The sequence below is a fragment of the Megalops cyprinoides genome, chromosome 25 (assembly GCF_013368585.1).
Source record: "Megalops cyprinoides isolate fMegCyp1 chromosome 25, fMegCyp1.pri, whole genome shotgun sequence".
In the NCBI taxonomy this organism is placed as follows: domain Eukaryota; kingdom Metazoa; phylum Chordata; class Actinopteri; order Elopiformes; family Megalopidae; genus Megalops; species Megalops cyprinoides.
In genome coordinates, this window is record NC_050607.1 from 9,109,580 (window position 1) to 9,133,561 (window position 23,982).

Here is a 23,982-nt window from a genome sequence, read left to right on the forward strand (position 1 = left end):
GAAATGTGGAAATGCCCACGATCGTGCAGGAGCTCCTGCATTTTCCCGCACCGCGAATGACGTCACCCCAGCTTACTGCGCAATGGCAGCCGTGCTTTTTGGTCGGGCCTCCGACGGCTCGTCACCGCCCGCCCTCCGCCGGCATTGGACGAGAACCCTGGCTTCGGATACGCCCCTTTCCGGTCTGCGCCGCGTCCCTCCACAGCAACGGCGCTTGGTTGAGAGTCCCCCCCTCCCGGCACAAGCGCACGGAGTCACAGCGCTGACAGACGCGACTGGAGTCAGGAGAAAGATGGAACCCAGAGACATAGACTTCAACATATTGCTAGCGACCGATTCTTACAAGGTGAGCAACTGGAGCTGGCCCTCGGAGCGAGATTGGCTGGTTCGCTTCGCTTTGTTCGTCGCCGTTGATGATAGAATTATTGAACTGGCAGAAGCCAAGGTGGTTACATGATATCCAAGGCCATCACGTCTTGGTTATCCTGAGTACCAGTGCGCTAGGCCGAACTGGAGAAAAGGGTAGCAGGTATCCCCGCTGGCCATTAAGTATTCAGTATTGTCTGTTCACGATGACTGGCTGACTCACATGGCCGCGGAGTACGCGACCTGCACAGGTTAATGTTCGGAGCTGACCCCTTTTCCCCAGTGCTTAAAGACATGCGCTTACTGTAGCGATCGGAACAGACTACATCGTGTAATGTAATAGTGTAGCAGTGGGTCACAGTTATACAGCAGCGCTCCCACCTTAACCATACGACCCGGTCTGTCCTTGCGCTACTCCCGTTTTACCAGTAAACCGAAAGTAACTGGATTTCAATGAAACGGAACTGAATGCGTTTTGCAGTGTTTCCTGTTTGCGCTGGAGCAAGTGTAACGAGTTGGATCGTGACTGATTTTGAGAGTGTTGCTGTAATCGGACGTAGAGCGACTGTTGCATTACATATATTTATTGGATGTGGATGAGTCACGTGAAACCATGTCGCTCATTCTGAGACTAAACCCCGTGATTAGAATCTAAGTGTATATGATAGGGTATTTCCATCTGCAAACTCGGTGTATTATACAATTTTGCGCAGAGTACGCATAATTCACGTGTGGTTTTGTGCGGTGCAGCGCATATTAAACTGATGCGGTCATTCGATCACTTTTCTGTTAAAAGTCGTGTTGTTGACACCCAACTCGGGACAGAGTCACGACTGAAGTCTTAAAAGACGGACGGTTCCTGGAAATTATTGCTTGTTTCCTAAATAGCTTCAGTGCCAGAATGTCAGACTGAGGTTGAGGGCTGCGGCTTCCATGGAAGAAAAACTGCAGTTTTAAAGCAAGGTTTGCATACGTTCAGCGATGGAATGGCGCGCGCAGAGATGCATCATGCATTCGGAAATATGAACAAAGTAAAACTGTTGAATGCTTCATGTTTTTCACAGTCCACTTTAGGAAACATATCATTTGTCATGAAAAGTCACTCATTTCACTTTGAGATGAAAAAAAAGTAATTTTAGTGTTTTTGTGAGACAAGTAGGGCATGATTTGTTTAATTTGTTTGATGTCAAAACAAGCACGTGAATGCTAAGGTTTTTTCTCCGTACTTTTTGAGTACCATTCGTATTTGGAGGTCAAAGTAACATTGTAAAGAACTCCACTAAACCTGACATACCCACTTAAGCTGTGCACATAAAATAAAGACAAAGATCTGGGTTATGAGTTTTATCACAGAGAAGACGATCTGTGTTAGGAGAGTTAGATCACAGAGAGATAGAAATCTGAGTTATGAGGGGGGTTTTACAGAGAGCTAGAGATCTGGGTTATGAGAGTAGTATCACTGAGAGATCAAGATCTGGGTTATGAGAGTTGTATCGCAGAGAGATAGAGATCTGGGTTATGAGAGTTGTATCGCAGAGAGATCGAGATCTGGGTTATGAGAGTTGTATCGCAGAGAGATCGAGATCTGGGTTATGAGAGTTGTATCACAGAGAGATAGAGATCTGGGTTATGAAAGTTGTATCACAGAGAGATAGAGATCTGGCTCAGATGCTCAGTCTGGCAGACTGTGCATGCTGATTGTGCAGTACACTGTTGCTCCTAAGGAAAAAGATGAGACAGGAGTCAGGGAGACAGCACAATGAGGGAGTCCGTCTGTGCTTTATTCAGAACCTTCATAATGCATTAAGATTCTGTCTCCAGAGAAGACAGTGTGCTTAAATGATTGAATGTTATTAAAGATAAATGTCTACCCATCAGAGTCATTGAAATGCCATCATTGTAGCAACCCGAACGAGACCCTTTCCCTTCTGAAGATTATGTGACCTGACTTGAGTATGTCACCTGCCTGTCAGTACAACCCACATAAAGGACCTGAGCAAGGCATTGTGGGTACTGAACACTCCTCGTCAGGGTTGCGCGATGGGAGACTCAGTTGGCCATACTTCAGAATAATCTTAGGGAACTGTGCAGCTGTCCAAGGATGCACATTACTTGCACAGGGGTTACAGGGAACACATCTTCACACAGCTTCTGTGAGCTCAGGGAATCTGTGGGGTAGTCTGGCTGGGTTACTGGACTTGTAAACAGAAGGCTGTGGGTTTGAATTCCCTGGAGTAACACTGCTGTTGTACCCTTGAGCAAGGCAGTTAACCTAAATGGCGTCCTTGTGTACCTGGTCAGCTGTTAAATGGATAATACATTTTATGTAAGCTTTCATCTCATATACACTGGCAGGCAGGCGTGCGTTGTAATTGTGTTTCTTCTTGTTCTGTGTTATCACTCCCACACCTGGAGGTACTGGCTGTGAGGCGCTCCGTGTCTCCGAGGCTCCAGTAGGAGGAGCGCAAGGCTTCCCAGAATTCCCCTCGCGTCCAGGAGAAGCCGCGAGCGCAAACACAGCGGCCCTGCTTACCGGTTTTCTAGCAGTATCTGGACATAATGACCGCGACGCTCGGCTGCCAGATCAATCAAACAGATGCTTACAGAAAGTGCTGGCTCGCAGAGTGGCGCCCAGGCGTGTGCTGTTGTTTCATCTGGCTCTGCTGTGCACAGCTGCCGTGGGTTCGAGACCCTTCCCCGGGCTCCAGCATCTACTCAGGTTCCCATTACCAGCTTTGAATGGGGGTGATGAATTGCAGTTTGAAGCACCTGCGAATGCGGACAGAGCCGTTTTAAGAAGCAAAAAGGTACTCCAAAAACTGCTTGAAATCGATTTTACACGCACATGTGTGTGGGGCCTTGGTGCTCTACATGGGGCTGTCTTGTAAGTGAATGTGCCTCCATAATGTAATGCATTTTATGTGTGTTTACCGGGAGCAGTCCTGTGAGAAATACAGGTTAATTCAGGCAAATCTCTGGAACATCTTGTGGAGCAGAGTGGAGTCATTTTGTCTGGGTCGGCGCCATGGCTTTAGGGAAGAGCTATGTGAGGATGTCATTTGCACTGTTGACATCTTCCCTTTCACTTCCCCCACTGAACACGCAGGGAACGCCTGATGTTGTGCATTAAGAGAGATTCATGTCGCTGGCCCAGTGAAGCGCATCCTCTGAGTGCATGAGCTCCCTCTGAGTCACAGGGTGGAGGGTTCGAACCTCCGCCACCTCAGACCTGCAGATTGACTCTCGGCTGGGATGTTTTCCCCAGCCTGTGTCTCTGGTGTTCAGTCTGCTGGAAGCTGTTTTCCGTGGGGAGAAGAGGGACAGAAGCACAGGGGAAGTGATGGGTCTCCGAGGGCACGCGGAAGGGCGCGGTGTCAGGCGCGTCACAGCACGGGGTCACGGCCACACGCAGACTGTAATCCATGTGCAGCCTGCAGTGTTCTCACTTTGCTCTTTGGAGGTCAGGGCTACATGTGTCCTCAGAGAACGTGTTCCACTGTTTCAGGGACGCAGAGAGAACCAGCTGTGTGGTGAGAGGGGGTTAACAGGCAGGGGTCCAGCAGCTGCTCCCTGCCTGACATGAGCAGGGTTACCATGGAATATGCTAACTCAGGCCAAATGAGAACATGACCCAGGGATGTTGTTTGGTTGACCTTACCTGGCCTCCCTTGGGCCCCTCATTCTGTGTGTGCGCACAGCACGTCCAGTCAGACCCTTTCCCTGAGTTTTATTTTCAGGTCAGTGGGGCTTCTCGGTGAGGCGTTTTCTGACAGACCCCCGTCCGGCTGTCTGGCATCTGCACCGGGTTCTGTTGCAGCTGGGTCAGAATGTCTGGCCCGGCGCTGGGTTTGGGCCAGCGCTCCGCTGGCCACGAGAGAGTTTTTGTGTAAGCGGGGAGGACCAGTGCCAGAACCCGACGAACCGGCTGACGGGAATAGGTTTCACGTTCCGCCAATGTCCCGACGAGGAATGGGGGTGACGAGGATGCCAAATGCAGCCTCAATCCACACAAAACAAGCTGTTGGAGATTAAGTAATAAAGGACGGCCTCCATGCGGTTTGCCTAAATTGATTATGATGATGGTGTGGGTGAAGTCTAACTAGCACATGCCTTTTTTAAAAATGTTCAGCCTTTGCGAATATAAAGTCAATATTGGTGCCAGTGTGCCTGTGGACTCTCTTCTGTAATGGGTAATGTTCATTATCATTAATGTCTCCCACAGGTCACACATTACAAGCAGTACCCTCCCAACACCAGTAAGGTCTACTCTTACTTCGAGTGTCGCGAGAAGAAGGTGGACCCCACCAAGAACTGGAAAGTCAAATACGACAAAACGGTCTTCTACGGCTTGCAGTACATTCTCCACAAATACCTGAAAGGTAAATCGTTGTTTTTTCCCTGATATGGGCTAAACTGCTGAAATCTGTCAGGATCACATGGACATCTTTCCCACTTTTGGATTCCACCACCTGCCACTTACATCTGGTATCCAACAGCTAGTTGACTTTTTTATTTTTATATTCAGCTGGGTTTGAAAAACTACCATTTGCCCATTGTCATACATTCACACTGATTGCTTAAAGCTGCGCTTTAAGTCTGTAGTTGGCTAGAGATTTTAGTGTTTTTTTTCCATCTGGAAAAAGACCCTTAAATGGCAAAATCTTAAGGCATCTCACCCAGCTGTTTACACTTCTAACAATAGCATACAATACATAACATATGCATAACAGCACATTGCTACATACTATGCCTATAAACTCTGCATATTCAGCTGTAGTCCTGGTTTATTTTTACTGATACCCAACAGTAGCTAAGAAGCACTTTGCAACTGTGTTTGAAGGGTGTTCTACATCCATACACCACAGGTCTGTTTAGCTGTGCACTCTGAGCTCTGTGCTGTGCACTCTATGCTGTGCTCAAGACTTTGAGAAAGTTTCTGTTTGTGGCCTCTGGGGAGAGGAAAAACTACTGGAAAAATGACTCATGATGGAGGCAGGAATGAAAGTGTGGTGAATGTGGATCTTAAAGGAGTAGCAGGGCGCCTGGATCAGCGCAAGAGGGGTGCTCTTATGAACGTCATTTAGGCCACTGAGGGACACCGAGGAATTCCTCATGCTGAAGCCCGAAAAGCCACCGGAGACATCTTTACCATCTGCAATTAAGCATCGCTGAATATAGTACTCACCCACTCGCTCCCCAAGGTAAGGGCAGCGGTGACAGTTTACCACAAGGCTAGCAGAGCTGTCCCGGCCTTTGAACCGCGCTTGTTCCTTTGCTGGATTCATCTGCAACTTGCAGATGAGCTCGCAGCATAAGGACCTAGAGATGAATCAAGTCTTCAAAAACGATTCAACCCGTGTGTCTGATCGGAACTTGAAATTCATGTTAAATCACTCTACACTGGAAAATGAGCCCTGAGGGAATGTTAAGCTGTATGCAAGAAGCACCAGGGAGAAAAAGCAGCACAGAGCAGATAGCATTTCCAACGACACACTTTCCCAGGGGTTTATGTCTCACCTTAGGGACGGCAGGGGTCTCTTCAGAGACGCTGTGGCTTGGCTTTAAGTACCTTTCAGCAGTGTAAACCCCCTAACAAATGCTAACAAAGACTCTACGCATTTGTAGAGATTCCCCTTAGGGCAGTAACGGTGATGTAAAGGAGTCTTTCCAGCACTTTTCTGTCTCTTTGTCCTTCTTCTGTCCCTTTCTATTTTACCACGTCCCACATTCATTCTTTTGAAGACCCACCTGTGTGGACCCAGCTCCCATTATCTGATCTTTCCCACCACTGCATGGAGTCTTGTAGAGTGTAATGTTACTGATTAGATTGTTGCTCGGTACTCTGATCGCAGCAGTATGATGTATGTGTGTTGAAGCCATTGGTAGGCAGTCTGTATTTGCTGAAAGTGTTACTCTTGTGTCTCTGTGTTGTTTTTCAGCTTGGTCCTCCTGTCCTATGTTACCGAATGTACTGTGCTGGTGCTCTTGATGTTCCTGTCTGTCCTGCGATATGTGTTTTGGGTATCTTGCATTAGTGGCCTTGTTCCTCAGAGAGTCTGTTAAATGAAGAATAATAATCCCCTCCCTCTCTCTCTTTTGTGTTTTCAGGGAAGGTTGTGACACCAGAAAAGATCCAGGAGGCGAAGGAAGTGTACCGGGAGCACTTTCAGGATGACGTCTTTAACGAGAGAGGCTGGAACTACATCCTGGAGGTAGGAAGGAGCAGCCAACAGGGCGCACTGTTTCGGCCTACCCAGAGGAGGGCAAGGGTCTATCGGTCAAACACATCACTGAACAGATGAAACAGGGGACACACAGGCATGTCCCCTTTAGATTGTTTATCAGATAGCGGACATGGAGAATGGATCCGTTTAAAGCAGAAAGTAGATTCTTCAGTGTGTCAATTCAGTCCACTCTCTCATACTTCACAGCAGTGGTTCCTAAGGTGAGAGGCACGCAAAGTTCACGCATTTTGAACGTGGTTATGTCTGGTTCCTGGGCGCTCTCCCCACCCGTAGCTGTGTTGCTCCAGGTCTGAAAATCGGTAAAGAGCATGAGTGCAGTAGGGTATGTTGTAGATCTGTTCAGGGCCAGTTTAATTTGATTAGCGGTGTATTAAATTTGCTCCCATCCTGGATTAAATTTTAGACCCTTAACCTGCATGTTTTGCCCATATGAAAGGACCTTGGAGGCTCCCTGGATCAGCCTGTTCCACTCAAGCAGGAACTCTGAGGGGCTTCAGCTAAAAATCCCCCTTTTCCCCATCCCCCAGATGAGGTCCTGCTTATGTGAGCATGTCCATATCCAAAGCCTCATTTCTATAGGAACTGGCTTAAACATTATTGTTCGCAATCTGCCTGAAAGACATAGATAATAGTTGTTAAGATTAATCTGTTTGCAGCTAGACTTGTTAACAGAAAGTTGTTGGTTAGAGTTTCAGTTTGGTGACTGCTTTTGTGCCCTTGGGCAAGGTACTTTCCTGAACAAAGTTCAAATGTAGAAAAGAGATAACAAATCAAACTAAGTCACCCTGGAAAACCACTGCTAATAAAAGAAGTAAACATCATTACTGTATTATTCCATTACATCACGTTATTGTCTTTTAGCAGATGCTCTTATCCAGAGCAACTTCACAAATTATACAGCTGGATATTTACTCAGGTAGTTATGGGTTAGGCGCACACAATCTGCACAAGGGTACAGCAGCAGTGCCCCAGCAGGGAATCAAAACAACAACCTTTCAGTTACGAGTCTTGCTCCTTGACCACTGTACTACATGACTGAATTATACTGCCCTACTTTACTTTGCTTTATCAGCAGCCGCTTGCATAGTGACTGTTTGACCTCCTGTCCATGTTCAGCTGCGGTGCCCTATTCCAATTCCCAGTTGGGATTCGAACCCGGGACCTTGCACCTGTGCGTTTTGTAAAGCGCCGCTGCCAGTGATGACGGACGCGTCCGCCTCTAAACCCTGTGTCTTTCCGGCCTGCAGAAGTACGACGGGCGGCTCCCCATCGAGATCAAGGCGGTGCCCGAAGGCAGCGTCATCCCGCGCGGGAACGTGCTTTTCACCGTGGAGAGCACCGACCCCGAGTGCTACTGGCTCACCAACTGGGTGGAGGTGAGAGCGAGAGAGAGAGAGAGCGAGAGAGAGAGAGAGAGCGAGAGAGACAGAGCGAGAGAGAGAGTGAGAGAGAGAGAGAGAGACTCCCTCCTTCTGGCCCCGCCCGCTCGCCCGTCACTCTCACCGTCCTGGCACCTGTGGGTTCTGAGTCATCAGGGTCATGACCCAGAACCAGCTGGGCGAGATGTCAAGCGCTGGGTCATCTCTGGCTGATACCACGTGCAAATTCGGCCAGCGGGAGGATGAACAAAAACTCAGTTCAATATTGAGAACTCAATTTGAATTTGAATTTGAATTCAGTTCAAATATTTCATCGTGCGATCACTTACAGATGACGCAGATCAGCATTCACATTCCAGGTTTGTTGAGAAAAAGTGAAGAAAACTCCAACTTTATTCTGTTTCATCAATATTCATGAGGAGGAGCCTGAGAGCCTAGTTTAAATGATAGGTCATTCAGTGCATGTATTAAAATTCCACCCTGAAAGTGAGCAGATGCAGATCTCTCTGCAGTGAGTCATTATTTACACAGAAAGAACCGGAGTCTCATACAGAGCCTGGGGGAAAACAGCCTTTGATTGTCTCGGGGGGCCGTGAAATAGTCAAATATTAAATGAATGAAATTACACGTCCCTTTGTCCTTGTCTGGAGAGGAGATATCGAGGGTGATGTTTAACTGGGTCAGGGACTGTGCTGTGATTTAAGAGGAATGTCTGTGAGTCTGTCCCCTCCGCGTGTCTGTCTGCCTGCAGAGGTCCAGAATGCACTGTCCTTAGCTCACTCATGACGCAACCTCTCACTGTAAATGTGCTGACGGCGTACACATCCTTTGTAAACGGCCGTGAAACACACTGCACACACACGTGTCGTGGTGCGCTGCTGGTAAATTTAGACCCCGTCCTCTGCTGCCCTTGGGCAGCAGCAATCCGACATCAGCGCGCCCTCCGCGTTCGTCACATGCTCGTCTATAAATATTTCTCTTTTTGAAAGAAAAGGACTGAAGCGCTCCTCTGCTCTGAAAGGCTGCTTTAGCGGTGCAAACGGCCGGTTAGTTCTGCACAGGACCTTTGGCGGGTGTGCTGCTGTTTTTGTCACAGTGTTGCTGACGGGAGCGCAAAGTTCAGCTCGGCCACAGCCTTCCCTGCTCATGTAAGGAGGCCGGGCTTCCCTTTGCTCTCTGCAGACTGTAATTAATAGCTCACTCTGTGGTTACGAGTAGAAGAGCTTATCTGCGCCAGCACTATCTGTGCTCCTGGCCTCATGTTTTCTTCTGTTCTCTGCGGTCGTCACATTCAGTGTTGAAAGCAGCGCGCGCACGCACACACACACACACACACACACACACACACACACACAGGAATCTGCACTCTATTATGATAACATGCTTTCACATGATCAGTGCAGAGGTATTGAGAGCATGTGACTTCCTGACCGAAGCGCACACAAGTGAGCATTAGGGGGCCCGGCCCACCAGTCGGCACTGACGGGACAATCGAGGAATTTGAAGGAACTCAGCTCCTCAAGGTCACCGGTACAAATGAACAATGGCCATAAAAAGTCTATTAATGGGTTTGTAGGTTGCGGCCATTCTGAACTGTGAACGGTCACTCTGAGCAACAGCATGCTCCTGCTGGTTATTATTGGTCACAGACTTCAAAACCTGATGAAACTGGAGTAGCAGAGAAAGAGCCCTGTTCACATAAAGCAAAGCGCCTGGTTTCTTTTGTCAAAGAACACCACACCACAAGCTGTAAAACATCTTTGTGCATTTACTCGATGTGAAAAATATGTGAGATATCTGTGCGGAACTGGCAGTCGCTGTCAGGACGTGGCTTGTAGCACGGGCTCTCTCTCGCCGAGAGGAAGCGGGCTACAGCAGGGCTTTCAGCGCAGGGATGGAGCTGGATAAAGTCCTGTGTGGGTTTACTCAGGGGCCACAGCAGTAGCCAGCGCTGGCCTGGCCCTGTCCGGTGTTTTTAGAGAGCGGGAGACGGGAGAGAAAATACTGACCACACCGGCTGAGCAACAACAAAAGCACAGTCCGGCCTCGGACCCTTTCCCATGGAGGGGTTTTGCTGCGAGCGTGTGTTTGCACGTGTGTGTTTTCATGTGAGTGTTTGTGTGGGTTGGACTATGCAGTTGCTCTGACGTCTGTGTCTGTGTGTGTGCGTGTGTGTGTGCGTGTGCGCACGTGCGTATGGGTGTGTGTGTTTGCGCTCGAGAGATGCAGAGCCAAGCTTCATGTTGACCTTGCCGGGCAGTGCCCTGAGCTGCCTCCAGTGTGTGAGCTGTGAGCTGTGAGCCGTGGCTGTTGGTTTTACTTCAGTTCCAGCTGGCTACGCTGTGCAGCGCTGGCCCGCAATGGGGGCACTGAGCATTCCGGGGGACTAAACGTGGTATAAAAACACCACACTCACTGTCTTGAATCACCCCCAGACACGTCCACTCCAGGGGCACCAAAAAAAAAAAATAAAGTCAACCACAATGTGGCATGTGTATCTCATTGGAGCCTGGATTTCTGGTAAAAGAAAGCGTTTGAACTTAGGGACATTATTTAGTTGGACATACCAAGCACACAGTGACTCAATAGTCACACAAGGCCTATTTGTACATGCTTGGTATGTCCAACCAGACATTTTCCTGGAGTTTATTCTTATAATAAAGCCACAGCAGGGGCCTTTCAAAGGGCTGTTATCCAGGGAGACGCAATAAATAACATATTCCAGAGGAAAGTAAGGAAAATCTGAGGGGGATGTCCTACAGTGAGGCCACATTAGGTTGACTGTGGAAAAGGTGAGAACAGTGCAGACATACCGCTGGCGTGTTTAGCAGATACACTGGAGTCAAACGGAGCGGGAACAGACGGGGCACAGACAGACGTTTCCCAGCATCCTCTCGGTCGCTCACGCGCCCCCTGTCCCTTCTCCTGCAGACGATCCTGGTCCAGATCTGGTACCCCATCACCGTGGCGACCAACTCCCGGGAGCAGAAGAAGATTCTGGCCAAGTACCTGATGGAGACGTCCGGCAGTTTGGAGGGTCTGGAGTACAAGCTGCACGACTTCGGGTACAGAGGCGTCTCTTCACAGGAGGTACCCGCTTCGTTGCGAACCCGGGGCCCGTCCCCGCCACCCACGCATCAGTATGTGTCAGCTGACACACTGAGCATGCTCAGACTGAAGGGCGCTTCACTGTGAAGTGCTCCACAGTGTGAGGTCACAGCCAGAAAGTCTGCTTTGCTGCGGTGTGCATGTCCAGCTTTGAGTTACATGGGTGTTATATCCTCAGTAATGACGTCATTTATGTTAAATTACTAAGGTTGCAAAATTTGACAAGCAGGCAAGCAAACAGTGCAAGTAGTGTCCTTTACAGTAACAGTCAAAAGTTTGGACATACCTGACTAAGATTATGGAGAAACGTGCAGTCAAAGACAATTTGATCTAAAGACTTATGCTTAAAATGCTTGAAATTTATTTCACTATTTGTATCTGTTTGTCTATGAATTTCTTTCCAAAAAAATTATTTTTAAAAAATATTTTTGGCTGCTTTGAAGAATGTAAAATATAAAATTTTGATTTGTTTAATTCTTTTTGGTCACTGCATTAATTCCATTTATTATTTCATAGTTTTGAGGTCTTTACTGTTATTCTAAAATGTGGAAAATAGTAAAAATAAAGAAAGTAGGTGTGTCCAAACTTTTGACTGGTGCTGCATTTCAGGAATATAATGGCAAGGAGTGCCGTGGAGCAGTTGCAAAACACTTTTGAAAATGGGTCCAGTGATCCAGCCTCGTTCCAGCTCTACTGTGGGAATGGTAATCAGAGACACTGCAGTGCGCGTGGCAGCGGGTTTGTGTGGCTTTCTTTACTGGAACGCATTCTGTTGCTTCAGACTGCAGGCATCGGGGCCTCTGCGCACTTGGTCAACTTCAAAGGCACTGACACGGTGGCCGGCATCGGCGTCATTAAGAAGTACTACGGCACCAAGGACCCTGTGCCCGGATTCTCTGTGCCAGCTGCAGAACACAGGTAACTTACTCACAGGTGTCCTCATCCGGAGCAGTGAGTTTTCATGTTCACGTGGTTGTCTTTATCCATGTGTATTTAAGCGAATTCCAGTTTGTTCTGGCTTATTGGCCCTGCACTTTGATGAAATTACACTTATATACTGTTAAAGGGGTCAGGCAGGGTTTTCCAAAGCCACTAGGGCAGTAACTGCTGCTTGGGTTAACCCTTCCCTTGCCCCAATGTGTTCTGGCAAATCTGTCAGGGCATGGCAGTATCTTCTTGTTTGTTGTGTTGTGCGTCATTCATCCTATGCCCATATATAGCGTATAAGGTAAATGGAAGCCTTTCTCTCTCTGCATAGTGCAGGTGAACTACAGTATCGTAACTGGATGCATATTTCATTTGGTAAATTTGGCTGTCTTGACTTTTAGCCCTTTGTCAAGTGCATGGAAAGCTTTGGGTGCCCTCTGCTGGCCATAAGGTCTTATTGCAACCCACAATATGCCAAAAGCAACTGACGCGTGCAAAAAAGAAATCACAGTTTGGTGTAATGTTCATTGTGGTGCTAACTGTTTTAAAATTAAGGAAGTGAATATCAAATTGTGATTGGGGTGGATTGGGGGGGGGCATTAAAATATTCTCTGATTGTTAATTTGTATTAAAGAGAGTGAATCATTTCTCCACTTTGATTTTTGGTATTTGTATGTGGTGTGCGTTTCCGCGGAGGTACCTCACTCTGAAAGCCTGTTGTTCTGTGCCAGCACAATCACTGCCTGGGGGAAGGACCACGAGAAAGACGCCTTTGAGCACATCGTGAAGCAGTTCCCCTCTGTCCCCGTCTCCATCGTGAGCGACAGCTATGACATCTACAACGCCTGCGAGAAGATCTGGGGCGAGGACCTGAGGAGCCTCATCGAGTCCCGGAGCTCGCAGGCCCCTCTGGTGGTCCGGCCGGACTCAGGAAACCCACTGGACACGGTTCTGAAGGTAGGCCTCACCCAATCCCTATTACAGTACCAAAGGTAGACCTCACTCAGAACCAAGTTATAGTACTCAATGTAGGCCCCACTCAGAACCTTATTAGAGTACTGAAGCTAGGCCTCACTCATAACCTCATCATAATACTCAAAATAGGCCTTAATCAGAATGTTATTCATAATATTTAAGCTAGGCGTCACTCAAATGCTTAATATGGTCCCGAAGGAAAGGCCTCACTCAGAACCTTATCATAGTACTGAAGGTGGGCCTCACTCAAGCCTCATTCACCCTGTTCATCCGTGCCTGATAGCAGCACTGTGGATTGACCGTGTGGGGGCATTATCCCATCGCACAGGTTGAGGTACTGATGTTGCGATCCCTTCCTCCTGTCCCAGGTCCTGGAGATTTTGGGGAAGAAGTTCCCCACACAGGAGAACAGCAAAGGGTACAAGGTGCTGCCCCCCTACATCCGGGTCATCCAGGGGGACGGAGTGGACATCAACACCCTGCAGGAGGTAGGAGAGCCCCACCCATGGTGTGGCCTTATGAACTGCAGCATTTTCCTAGTCTGGTCTTTTGTGTATGTGTGTATGTGTGTGTGTGTGTGTGCTGATTTTTATAGTAATAGAATACTGATGTACATTTGATATTTCTTGGACAGCTGTCAGTATTATTCCCTTTGAAGAAATGTGTACTGAATTTTACTGAAATATAAAGTATAACGTAATAAAGAATAACTTTTATTAAATTAAACCATTGTTTGAGTGCTCAGAAAAATTAAACCAGCTGCTATGTTTCTGTCTGCAGGGCAGATGTTTTAAAAAAAAAAAAAAGTTGTTGAGAAAATTTCTTTCTATTTGCTTGCAGTATACATGTCATTTACAGGGCATTTATGTCAGATAACTGTCAAGTGATGTCGGCCCCAGACCAGTACTGGGTTCAGTTGAGTTCAGCGCATGCAGCGTACCCCCAGGACCAGGGCTGTGGAGCGCTGTACTGCAGGGTCAGAGCTCGGCTGGGAGGGTCTGTGCTGCACAGGGTTTTGAGCTGTTACTCCTGTGCTCGCTGTGCAGATCGTGGATGGCATGAAGCAGCACAGGTGGAGCATCGAGAACATCGCGTTCGGATCGGGCGGGGCGCTGCTGCAGAAGCTGACCCGGGACCTCCTCAACTGCTCCTTCAAGTGCAGCTACGTGGTGACCAACGGCCTGGGGGTGAGTCTGGGATCGGCGCACCCCTGTCCTGTCCCGGTGCACACACGCTAACACTCGGCTTTGCGCTAAAACGCTTCTCCGTCCACCGCAGGTAAATGTGTTCAAAGACCCGGTGGCAGACCCAAACAAAAGGTCGAAGAAAGGTCGCCTGTCCCTGCACAGAACAGCGAGCGGAGAGTTCGTGACCCTGGAGGAAGGGAAGGGGGACCTGGAGGAGTACGGCGTGGTATGAGCTCGCCTTGTTCCCTTTCAGTGAAGACAGGCCTCCTCTCCTCTCTGTTGTCCCTCTCACCCATGATTCTCAGCAGTAGCAACCTCAGTTTCCTCCTCTCATACCTTCACAGTGAGAGCCAGCTGAGGAGTGGTGTCATATTGCGAGCAACAAAATAGAATTTGTTACCAGAAGGGCTACAGGTTCAAATCCTACATGAGACACCACTGCAGTGCCACTGAGCGAGGTGCTTGACACAGATTCCCTCAGGAAAATCTCCAGCTCTGCAAATAATAAGTTGTCCAAAGGTGGACTTTTTGTTTAAAGGTGTCTGTTGATCCAGTGTGCTGGGAGAACCTGTGGCCATTATTGTGTGCAGCCCTCTAAGGAGGAATCTTTCAGAAATGATACCACAACACTACTAGTTTGCTTCACAAGGGACACAGCAAGTGGAGTTTTACACTGAGCCACAGCATGCGACAGCCTATGAAAGCGTTCTCAGCACCAAACACACACGATAACCAGTGTGGGACAGGGTTGAGTATGTCTTCTCGATCGGGTTGATGTGTGCTGTCTATGTTGGGTAATATCTCTCCCCCCTTCTCTCTCCCGCCTCCTTTCTCCTTCTTCCTCTCCCTCTCTCCCTCCCCTGTAGGACCTGCTTCACACTGTGTTCCGGAATGGTACAATATTAAAGACGTACAGCTTCGACGAGGTCAGACAAAATGCCAAGCTGAAGGAGTGTGAGCTGGAGGAGCTCCTCCACTGAAACAACACCCCCCACCCGTACCCCTTCACCCCCCCCCCCCCCCCCCCACACACCCCAACACACCCCCCACCCCCAAAGGCACTGCAATCCATTGGAGTGGAGGAGGTCTGGACCCCTACACGTGCCCCAACCCGGGTCCAAACACTCAGAGAGAAATCACAAGGGGACTAGCGCACTGCATTTCGTGTACAGAACTGTTCTACGTTTCAAATTCCAGAATATACTAAGCTTTGTTGTGTATTTATGATGGGACAAACCTTGAGATGTTAGTGGAGTTTTATGATTTATACTGTTGTATATAAAACAACATTTTCTGTTCACCGCTGACCTGTGGGGCAGATGGATCTGAGGTGAACAGGCACTGTTTCAGGGCTGTGGCTGCTTTGGTGGATTCCCTTATTTGTGCCTTTTCCGCCATCTAATGGTACAACGAAGGTACTGCTGTTACTTTAAGGGAGCCCCACTTTCAATCAGGCAGTGGAACAGTGAGTGAGTGGCACTGTTTTTTCTAGGCCTGCTTCATCACAGCCAGAAGTTGTTCAGCTGTTGAACCTGAAGATGATTGTTAAATGTTGTTGAATGAGAGCGTAATGTATGAGGATAATTAATCACTCATGACAGAGGATCATTGTGTTCCTTTATGCAAATTACATTGTGTGATTGGGGAGAACACTTATGCTTTGTAATAGCCAAATGGTTTGCCTTTTATTTTGAAAATGGACCTTTTCCCTGTTACAGATGCCAAATACTGATCATAATATGGCCAATGTGTGAGACTTATTTTATCATGTGACATAAAGGCTGTCATCAGAAACTCAGAAGCAGAGTACATCCACTGTATCCACAGAAATGTCAGGAATGTCAGCTTTTTTCCCTCTCTTTCCTTTGTACAAGTACAAAAATAAGTTTTCATTTGGAAAACATGCTTTGGATTATGCCAGAGTTTTCTTAAATTTTTGAGAAAAACTGGAATCATTTTACTTGTGTTTTAGTGTACTATTTTGATACTTAACATTGATTCAGACTTTAGACATCATATAATTTTATGGCATAAGTTACTATGACTGGGCAATTATAAGTGAGTATTTCTATTTGCAATTATGTGGCCTAATTTCTCTCCTGTAATGAACACCTAACTTGCTAGAGGGGAGCGGGCAGGGTTGCAAGAAACAGATGTATTATTTTTTTGTCAAAAACTCATTTTGTACCAATAGAAAAAAAAATCACCTTACCTCTGCCTTGTGGTATGGCTGGCGTTGTGTAGTCCGTACAATACTGTGTGAATGCTGTGAGCTCATTGATAACGGATTTGAGGTTTTTTTTTAATGTACCTGTGTTTCCTCCAAAGGTTTTCTTGACTCCCGGATGAAATTTTGAATAACATTTGTGTGCGGATTTTGTCGAACTGTTTAAATGATCACCTTATCCATTTGATGAGATATTTTTAGATTCGTTATAAACCCAAACAAGTGAAAGCATTCCCTTTTCTAGCTGCTGTAACATTAACAAAGAGTACTTCAAAATATAATGTCAACCCTCATGCACTAGCATTTAATCAGATAGTAGAATTTTTGATTATATAAAACTGTGTGCTAGAAACGTATGTGTGACAGTTGAAATAAAAAGCAATATCTGATTCTGTTCGGATATGTTTTCTCCTTATGGAATAACAGGCGGTTTCGGCATCTCGAAAACGTCGGAGGAAAAATTGAATCTCTGGCAGATCACGCTTTAAATACTATAAAACCAAAGCGATTTCTATGTGAAGTGTGTGGAACCTGTTGCATGGGTAGACGCGGATGCACAATACGCTAGTGTGTATGAGACACATTTTAATGGTGACCTGTAATTAGATCATTCTGTGGGTGCCGGAGGTACGACTTGGACATTCTCGCAATTCCAATCTCTTTCGCTTACTCTAGGACAATAACGCACTTTCAGATGGAATTTTAATTCTCGTGTGTTATGCCTCCCTATCATTGCATTTGAGCAACAAGCAGCCAAAATGGCCCCAGCTCTTTTTTCAGAGTCGGATTCATGTGTGTTGGAGACAGTCTGCCAATTCTTGTGTTTTAACGTGAGCGCGATCATGTGGGTGCAAAGGCATTTTAAGCAGCTAGCTAAATGTTAGCCATCCAAGTTAGAGGGCTAACCAGGGCAACACGATTCGCGTCTATACGCGGACAAGCCAAAGGCTAGCTGCTGAGTATAAGTTGGTGTTTGGAGCATTTGTCGTTTTTTTCCCTTGCGTGTCAAGTCCGATGTCAGATGATTCTGAACAGCTTTGAGCAAGGGACCCAAGGAAAGATTTATTCGCCCAAACAATCTGAGACGCAGAAGCCGGGACGGCGCAAGGAGGACGGAGAGAGACTCCGTCTGACACGGGAAAGGCAAGACTGGAGATCTTTTCGATCCAAATCTGATTACAATGCAAGTTTTGTCAATGGTCAGCAAGTAACTCGACTAAAATGGCCGTTATTTTTTAGAAGAGAAGCAACAACAAAACTGAGTTGTGGATATTTTCCAGATAATTTTCGCCAAGCATTACGACTTAAGCCTGCAAGATACTTGACGCTGCGTCTGTAACTTCTTCAACGTCTCGTTAATATAGGTTCCAAAGAGGAGTGGTGTTTAACCTAACGGGTTAAAGAAACACGTCGCACTGTGCGCAGTGTAAAATTTCAGATTTTACTTTCTGATTTGCGCTGTTCCGTTGCTGTTTTTCTCATTTAGAAAATCTGCTTGTAACTTTAATAGATGATGACTGGACTTCGGTTAAACTTGGCTCCTGTTAAGGAGCCGCTTGGTTTCATCAAAGTTTTGGAGTGGGTAAGTTTATGGACGGCATTCCTTCGCTACTGTAGCCGAAAGCGGACTTTCGCCAACTGCTTATCTGTGCCATTTAAATTATGAATTTTCCCTGTTATCAGAGGGAAACATGCCTAGAAGCTAGGTTATTTGGCAGAAACTGACATTTTAATTGGAATGTAGTCACATTGTGAGATAAATTGTAACACAGGGAGTGAACGTCTGGGGAAGCTGTGGTTACCCACTAATCCTACCAAGTATGCAGTTCCATGAAGTAGCTAACCTTTGTGCGTTTAATTCTAATATGTAGGGTACCGTTAGCAGCGATGTTGGTAGCTGTCTAAATGGTACAGAACTTCACGCCTTTTAAAGGTTTTGTCTTGAAAATTGGGGAGTTTTACAGGTACTTCTGATGCACTTGGATTTATTTTCAGGAATATTCTACTTCGCTTGGCACATGACTATAGCCAGTGAGAGTGTAGCCTATTTGGCCATTGTTAGTTGCTGACAGTTAATTTAAGATTGGAGGCGTAGAACAACTGCAATCCCCATAAACTCAGTGAAATGTATAGGCTAATTAATATCGTTTCCTACCGCATGTAACTGTAGATCGTTTTGAACTTTCCAGAGCAATTGGTTACAAGAAATAATGAATCATTTTCTACCCTTGCACAAGTACACCAAAAGAACTGCGCAGCTATGCATAAAATTGGATCACCGGCTCACATCTTTAAAAGCTGAATCTTGTGCAACCATTGCTGGTAGTCATATAACCACGGCGTTGGGGTTATAAATCAACTAGTTTGTCTTGAACTGTTTGTCCAGACTAAGCACGTAGCCAGTTGGCCTGCGACACACTTGTCACAAGTGAGGAAACCGGTAAGGAGCGCGTTTCACGCATAGAAATGGCCATTTTCTGCGACATGAAAAGAGCCCATTTGTATGGTGGAAACATTATGTTTGAATTGTTCAACCACTCCTTAAACACTAGGTCCACTGTACACATTTGTACAGTATCTCTCTCCAGTAAAGGCATGAAGGAATTAATGTGCAGATACTGCAAGGTTTGGAGAAAGCATTTTCTCACGGCGGTCGGGTATCCTCCAGGGCGTGTCATGACTTCTCCTCAGCTAAGCATTTGCGGGATGGCCACTTCACTGCCGCGCCCAGTACTGGCTATTCAGTAGGAAGTGATGTTAAACCAGCGCCCAAACAAATTTTGCACAATGACGATAAAGCAATCAGATTATGCAATACTTACATTTACGTTATTTCACTTTAACTGTTTAAATGTTCCAAGCTATTAAATTGCGGCAGACCTTGTCGAACAGTCTAAGAGTGGATTGGTAGGCTACCTATTTCTGCCTAATTGAGTTTGCGGTTGCATTCATTTAGCTTCTCCAGTCTACTCACGTTGGTGTCTGAGATGTGATTACTAGTCTATAAGCAGCATCGTACGCCTTTTTATCAGCTTATTCATGAAGGCGTTTTTGTTCCCAGCTAACCGCAGTTTTTTCGTTCGGAAGTTGCGGCGGATTCATTGGGCGCAATGTAGTGTCGATCTTCTGCAGCGGAGGAAACGAAACTTTAGACGCCACTTTTACCTACCCCTTCAGGTGAGTGACTCGCTTTCTTACAGTAACGTGTGCGTTTGGACAGTGTGTGGGGGAAGGGTAAGGAAGTCTGTTGTAAATAGAAGATTGTGGATATCCCAGATGGGCCATTGTCATGCCCTTGACATATCCAGAAGTGTGGATTACATGACTGCTGTTAGCTATGTGATTTGAAATTTAATATCACTTTCATCCTGGACAACTTAAAAAGTTTTCCTGTTCCATATTTGGAGCTTAATATTCCGTGATGCCGGACAGGTTCAGCACCTAGCTGTCGTCCATTGACAGCTTCCTCCTCTCCTGCTACGCCTCTCTGCCGCCCCCGCAGGTTAAACGAGGTAGTGCTAGTAGAGAGTAACAAGACGGTGTGTAACCGCACCCTGCCCGAGACTCACCTGGTGGGGGACTCGGCGTCTTCGGCGGAGTTCTTCGTGGCCATCGCTGTCCTGTCCTTCCTCTACTGCCTGGGGGCTGTGTTGCTCTACACGGGATACATGCACGTCTACAGGGACACGGCATTTGGCCCCACCATGGTGAGTGAGTGCCGTTGTTTTGTCCCCGGCCATCCACTGGAGAGTGTTGGTATGCCATGTTCACTGTGTGCAAACTAAGCATATGTTTAAAAATAAAAAGGCACCTCTGGGACTGGGATGGACTGACCATGCGCCCGTTAACAAGCTCTTTACATGAAAGGAACAGTCCCATGGGGCTGACTTTTTGAATATTTCTTAAATTCTGATTCTTATTCTTATTCATAAATGGAAATTAACAATGTGACTTGATTTCAAGCTCCAACTAGGCATGTGTGTTAAATGATGATTGTAAGATGAATTAGTAACATGAATCCCTTTCCTGAAGCCCTTTGTGGCCTTCACAGTATGTTTTCCCGTTTGTATTATACCTTCTGTGTTTGTAATCGCCAAGCCTGTGAAATAATGCCGAAGTTTCCCGTGAGCACCTGACTTGGTATTTTTCCTTTCTGCAGTTAACATAAAAAGGCTGAGGTCATCATGATGAGTGATTGTGTGCTCTTGTGTCTGTTTGCCTGATGCTCTCTGTCAGGAGGTAGGCAGCATAGCCGGTCAGAAGACTGACCTGAGAGCAGAGGTGGGAAGGGCCGGGTGTAGAAGGTAGAAGCACTCCCAGTATTTCTTCCAATCACTTGGATTTTCTAACAGCTCTGCAGCCAGAAGGGGAACTACTTAGCAAAATCAGCTGGGTCAGTGCATAGGTGGAACAAAGCGCTCCTGCTTCTGAGGACTGGAGTTTCCCCCCTCTGCCTGCATATGACGCATATGTACAATCCACTGCTTCGGATTGTTCTGGCTGAAAGGTGCTGGTGGTCTGCCAGGTTTTAGGTCCCACATGAACTTGCCGAAATAATGAAAGCGTCTGTTTGAGAGCACAGAGGAGGGCCTTGGTTTGTTGATGTAAGGCACAGAGAAGGCGGGTTCTCTCTCAGGGCGGCAGTGTAGCATAGTGGTTAAAGAGCAGGACTTGTAACTGGTTCAGTTCTCTGCTGGGGCACTGCTGTTGTACCCTTGGGCAAGGCACTTAACCCAGAATTTCCTCAGTAAATATCCAACTGTATAAATGGGTAATATGGAAAAAAAATTGTAACCTTTGTATAAGAGGATGAGTGTCTGCTAAATGTCAGTAATGTAACATGTAATGTCCTGCCACTCCTCGTGTCTCGGCCGACTACCCAACCCCCCACCACCCTCCCTGCCTCGCAGGACTTCCTGGCGACAGTGATCCTGGCCTTCCTCTGGCTGGTGTGCTCGTCGGCCTGGGCCCGGGGCCTACAGAACGTGAAGGACGCCACGGGCACCGCGGGAATCCGCGAGACGCTGCCGCTGTGCGGCGAGCCGGGCGTGTACTGCGAGGTCACGGAGTTCGCCAACATGCGCAGCCTCAACGTGTCCGTGGTGAGCGCCACCACCGCCACCACCGCCGCTGCGGGTTAAACACCCACACGGGGCACCTCCATTGTGCTCCTGAGAAAAGCGATTACCCTGGAAGGCTTCGGTAAAGCCGTATTAATGGATAAAATGTAGGAATGTAAGCCACTGGGTGAAAGTCTGCAAAGCAAATATCACAATTTAAAATGTGCATGGAACAAGGACTAGCTAGTGTCACACTGCGTTGTAGAGAAAAGGAAGTAAACAGTACATGGTGTAGTTGTGAGAGTCGATACTATTTGAATTACAAGCCAGAATGCTGGTGCTAACGCATGTTAGATTTTGGTGGTGGGTATGAGTATCCCAGTATGTGGGAGGCAGTGTGGTGTAGTGGTAACGAGGAGGGCTTGTAACCGCAAGATTGCAGGTCTACTTCTCTGCTGGGGCCACTGCTGCTGTACTCTTGGCCAAGGGACTTAACCCAGAATTGCCTCAGCAAATATCCAGCTGTATAAATGGACAAAATTGTAACCTGTGGAATTCGCTCTGGATAAGCGTATCTGCTAAATGATAATAACGTAATGTGATGTGCTTTCTGTTTATAGTGTGCTCTCATGACTCTCTGTTTGTGTCCCCTCTGCAGGTATTTGGCTACTTGAACATGATCTTGTGGGCAGGTAACGCTTGGTTCGTGTACAAGGAGACACACTGGCACACCCAGAAGTATCCTGCCCAGCACGGGGGAGGGCGCGGGCCGGTCCCAGCCCCCATCTGACCGCTCACACGCCTCCTTCACTGTCCCGGCAGCCCGCCCCTAAATCCTCCCACCAATCAGAAAGTGTTGCGAGGCGTGTCTCCTCAGAGTGAGGAACACACCGCCACGCCAGCAACTGGAGCAGGAGGACTTTACTTGCCTTTACAACACAGCTGCCCATATCTACTCACAGTACACATGCACTTACTTACACCCCTGCTCTTACGGTACATCTGCCCTTACCTACACACATGCACCTACAGTTCATTTGGCTCTACCTACACACCTGCATATTGAGCATACCTGTCCATACCCACACACCTGCACTAACCTACACACCTCCCCTTACAGTACACTATCCTTTACCTACACACCTGCCCTAACCTACACACCTCCCCTTACCTGCACACCTGCACTTAGAGCACACCTGAAATTACCTGCACACCTTAATTCCATTTTCAGTCATTTCTGTGATAATTCTTCTTCTCTTACTGTAAGGCCATAAGAGGTGATACCTTCCTGTTATCATTTCTCTAATGCGAGCAATTCTCTAGTAATGGCACAGTTGTTCATAGTATGAGTTTTTAATCACTTTTTGAAAAATACCTTATGAATAGTATCTTTTTCCTCACTGTTTCACTGTTGGGCCTTATTCACATGAGATGTATCAACGCTATGGGCACAAAGAAGTAGCTTGTTCATATGGACCAAGGAGTGTAGTGCAGCTGCTCTTGCCTGATTAACATGCTCATGTGATGGAGTTTTGACTGCTCTCACTCAGTAACTTTCCCGAGTGAAAATGGCGACTGTAATGAAGCCTTTACATTCTTACACCTGCTGCTTGGGTTGTGATGTGGCCCGAGCTTCATTGTTTATGCCGTAGTTTTGGGGTTGACTCGGTCAATGCAGGAGTCATTATTCTTGGTGAAAGTTGAAATCTACTGACGTTTAGTTTTAAATTTTAAAGCTACAGATGGTGTCCACAGTGTTCATACACTAGATAATGTGTTAATAAGGTTTGTAGTCCTTTCATGGCTTGTGTGAATCAGTCTGTTTCCTTGTAAATGCACCACCACTGATTGTTCACTATTTTTGATTTTTGGAGCTTTAGGGACTTTTCTTAGCTGTTTCCAAGCTTTTTCAGAGCTTTCAGAGCATGTTTGTTTTAGTTTTTTGTTTTTAGTTTTTTAACGGTAACTCAACTAATCTGATCAAGTGTTAGTTTACCCTTCTGTAACACTGCAGGAGTGTAACTGGATGTTTTTGTCTTTGAAAACGCTGTTTGTCTGACGGACAGGGACTGCAAAGCCCCGCCCCCCTCCCCATCGCCATGGTGCCGCCTCCTAAATCTGTGTGCTTTAAAAATCCTGCAGTTCTGCAGGGATGGAGGGTGTGGTCCAGCTGTCAGCTGCAGCTCTCTGAACGCAGCAAGCGTGCAGTACATGTGATGTTGTCCTTTTTTAAAATAAAAACCAATTAAAATATACGGCCAATGTCTCCACCATCCATTTGCATAGCGTAGTTTTTGAAATATGGCATTAAAATGACTCTCTTGCAGCAGTGTGCGTGGTTAGCGGGTGCGTCTGCAGTGTAGCACAGTGAGATTGCACCCATGTTGGCCTGTTTGCGGACGCGGGGTCCACAGCTGTGTTTGCCGTCCCATGATGCACTCCGGCGGAGCCGCTGTGTGCTGCCATCCCAGGCTCCCCTGGCGTCTCCAAATAAAGCCTCCCGAGTCG

The 23,982-nt window shown here is 47.0% G+C and overlaps 2 protein-coding genes across 2 annotated transcripts; both read left to right on the forward strand.

Annotated features, from left to right (window-relative positions):
- Window positions 1–208: 208 nt before the first annotated feature.
- LOC118772037 (nicotinamide phosphoribosyltransferase-like) lies at window positions 209–15,197 on the forward strand. Its single transcript, XM_036520276.1, has 11 exons — window positions 209–346; window positions 4,589–4,745; window positions 6,475–6,578; window positions 7,859–7,987; window positions 10,922–11,080; window positions 11,880–12,016; window positions 12,757–12,982; window positions 13,369–13,488; window positions 14,047–14,187; window positions 14,279–14,413; window positions 15,054–15,197. The coding sequence occupies exons 1-11, from the start codon at window positions 293–295 to the stop codon at window positions 15,165–15,167; spliced, it is 1,476 nt and encodes a 491-aa protein (XP_036376169.1). The 5' UTR covers window positions 209–292; the 3' UTR covers window positions 15,168–15,197.
- A 2,688-nt stretch (window positions 15,198–17,885) lies between these two features.
- Window positions 17,886–23,312, forward strand: LOC118772043 (synaptophysin-like protein 1). The gene is made up of 5 exons (XM_036520283.1): window positions 17,886–17,996; window positions 19,476–19,591; window positions 19,917–20,121; window positions 21,325–21,516; window positions 22,133–23,312. The coding sequence occupies exons 1-5, from the start codon at window positions 17,925–17,927 to the stop codon at window positions 22,262–22,264; spliced, it is 717 nt and encodes a 238-aa protein (XP_036376176.1). The 5' UTR covers window positions 17,886–17,924; the 3' UTR covers window positions 22,265–23,312.
- Window positions 23,313–23,982: the final 670 nt, after the last annotated feature.

What these genes read in the sequence shown, in the direction of transcription:
- LOC118772037 (XM_036520276.1), top strand. Translation starts at nt 293, where the DNA reads ATGGAACCCAGAGACATAGACTTCAACATATTGCTAGCGACCGATTCT. An exon ending in GCTGGAACTACATCCTGGAG is followed by an intron (nt 6,579 to 7,858) that starts GTAGGAAGGAGC and finishes TCCGGCCTGCAG; the next exon opens with AAGTACGACGGGCGGCTCCC. An exon ending in ACCTGGAGGAGTACGGCGTG is followed by an intron (nt 14,414 to 15,053) that starts GTATGAGCTCGC and finishes CCTCCCCTGTAG; the next exon opens with GACCTGCTTCACACTGTGTT.
- LOC118772043 (XM_036520283.1), top strand. Translation starts at nt 17,925, where the DNA reads ATGATGACTGGACTTCGGTTAAACTTGGCTCCTGTTAAGGAGCCGCTT. An exon ending in TCATCAAAGTTTTGGAGTGG is followed by an intron (nt 17,997 to 19,475) that starts GTAAGTTTATGG and finishes TTTTGTTCCCAG; the next exon opens with CTAACCGCAGTTTTTTCGTT. An exon ending in CGGCATTTGGCCCCACCATG is followed by an intron (nt 20,122 to 21,324) that starts GTGAGTGAGTGC and finishes CCTGCCTCGCAG; the next exon opens with GACTTCCTGGCGACAGTGAT.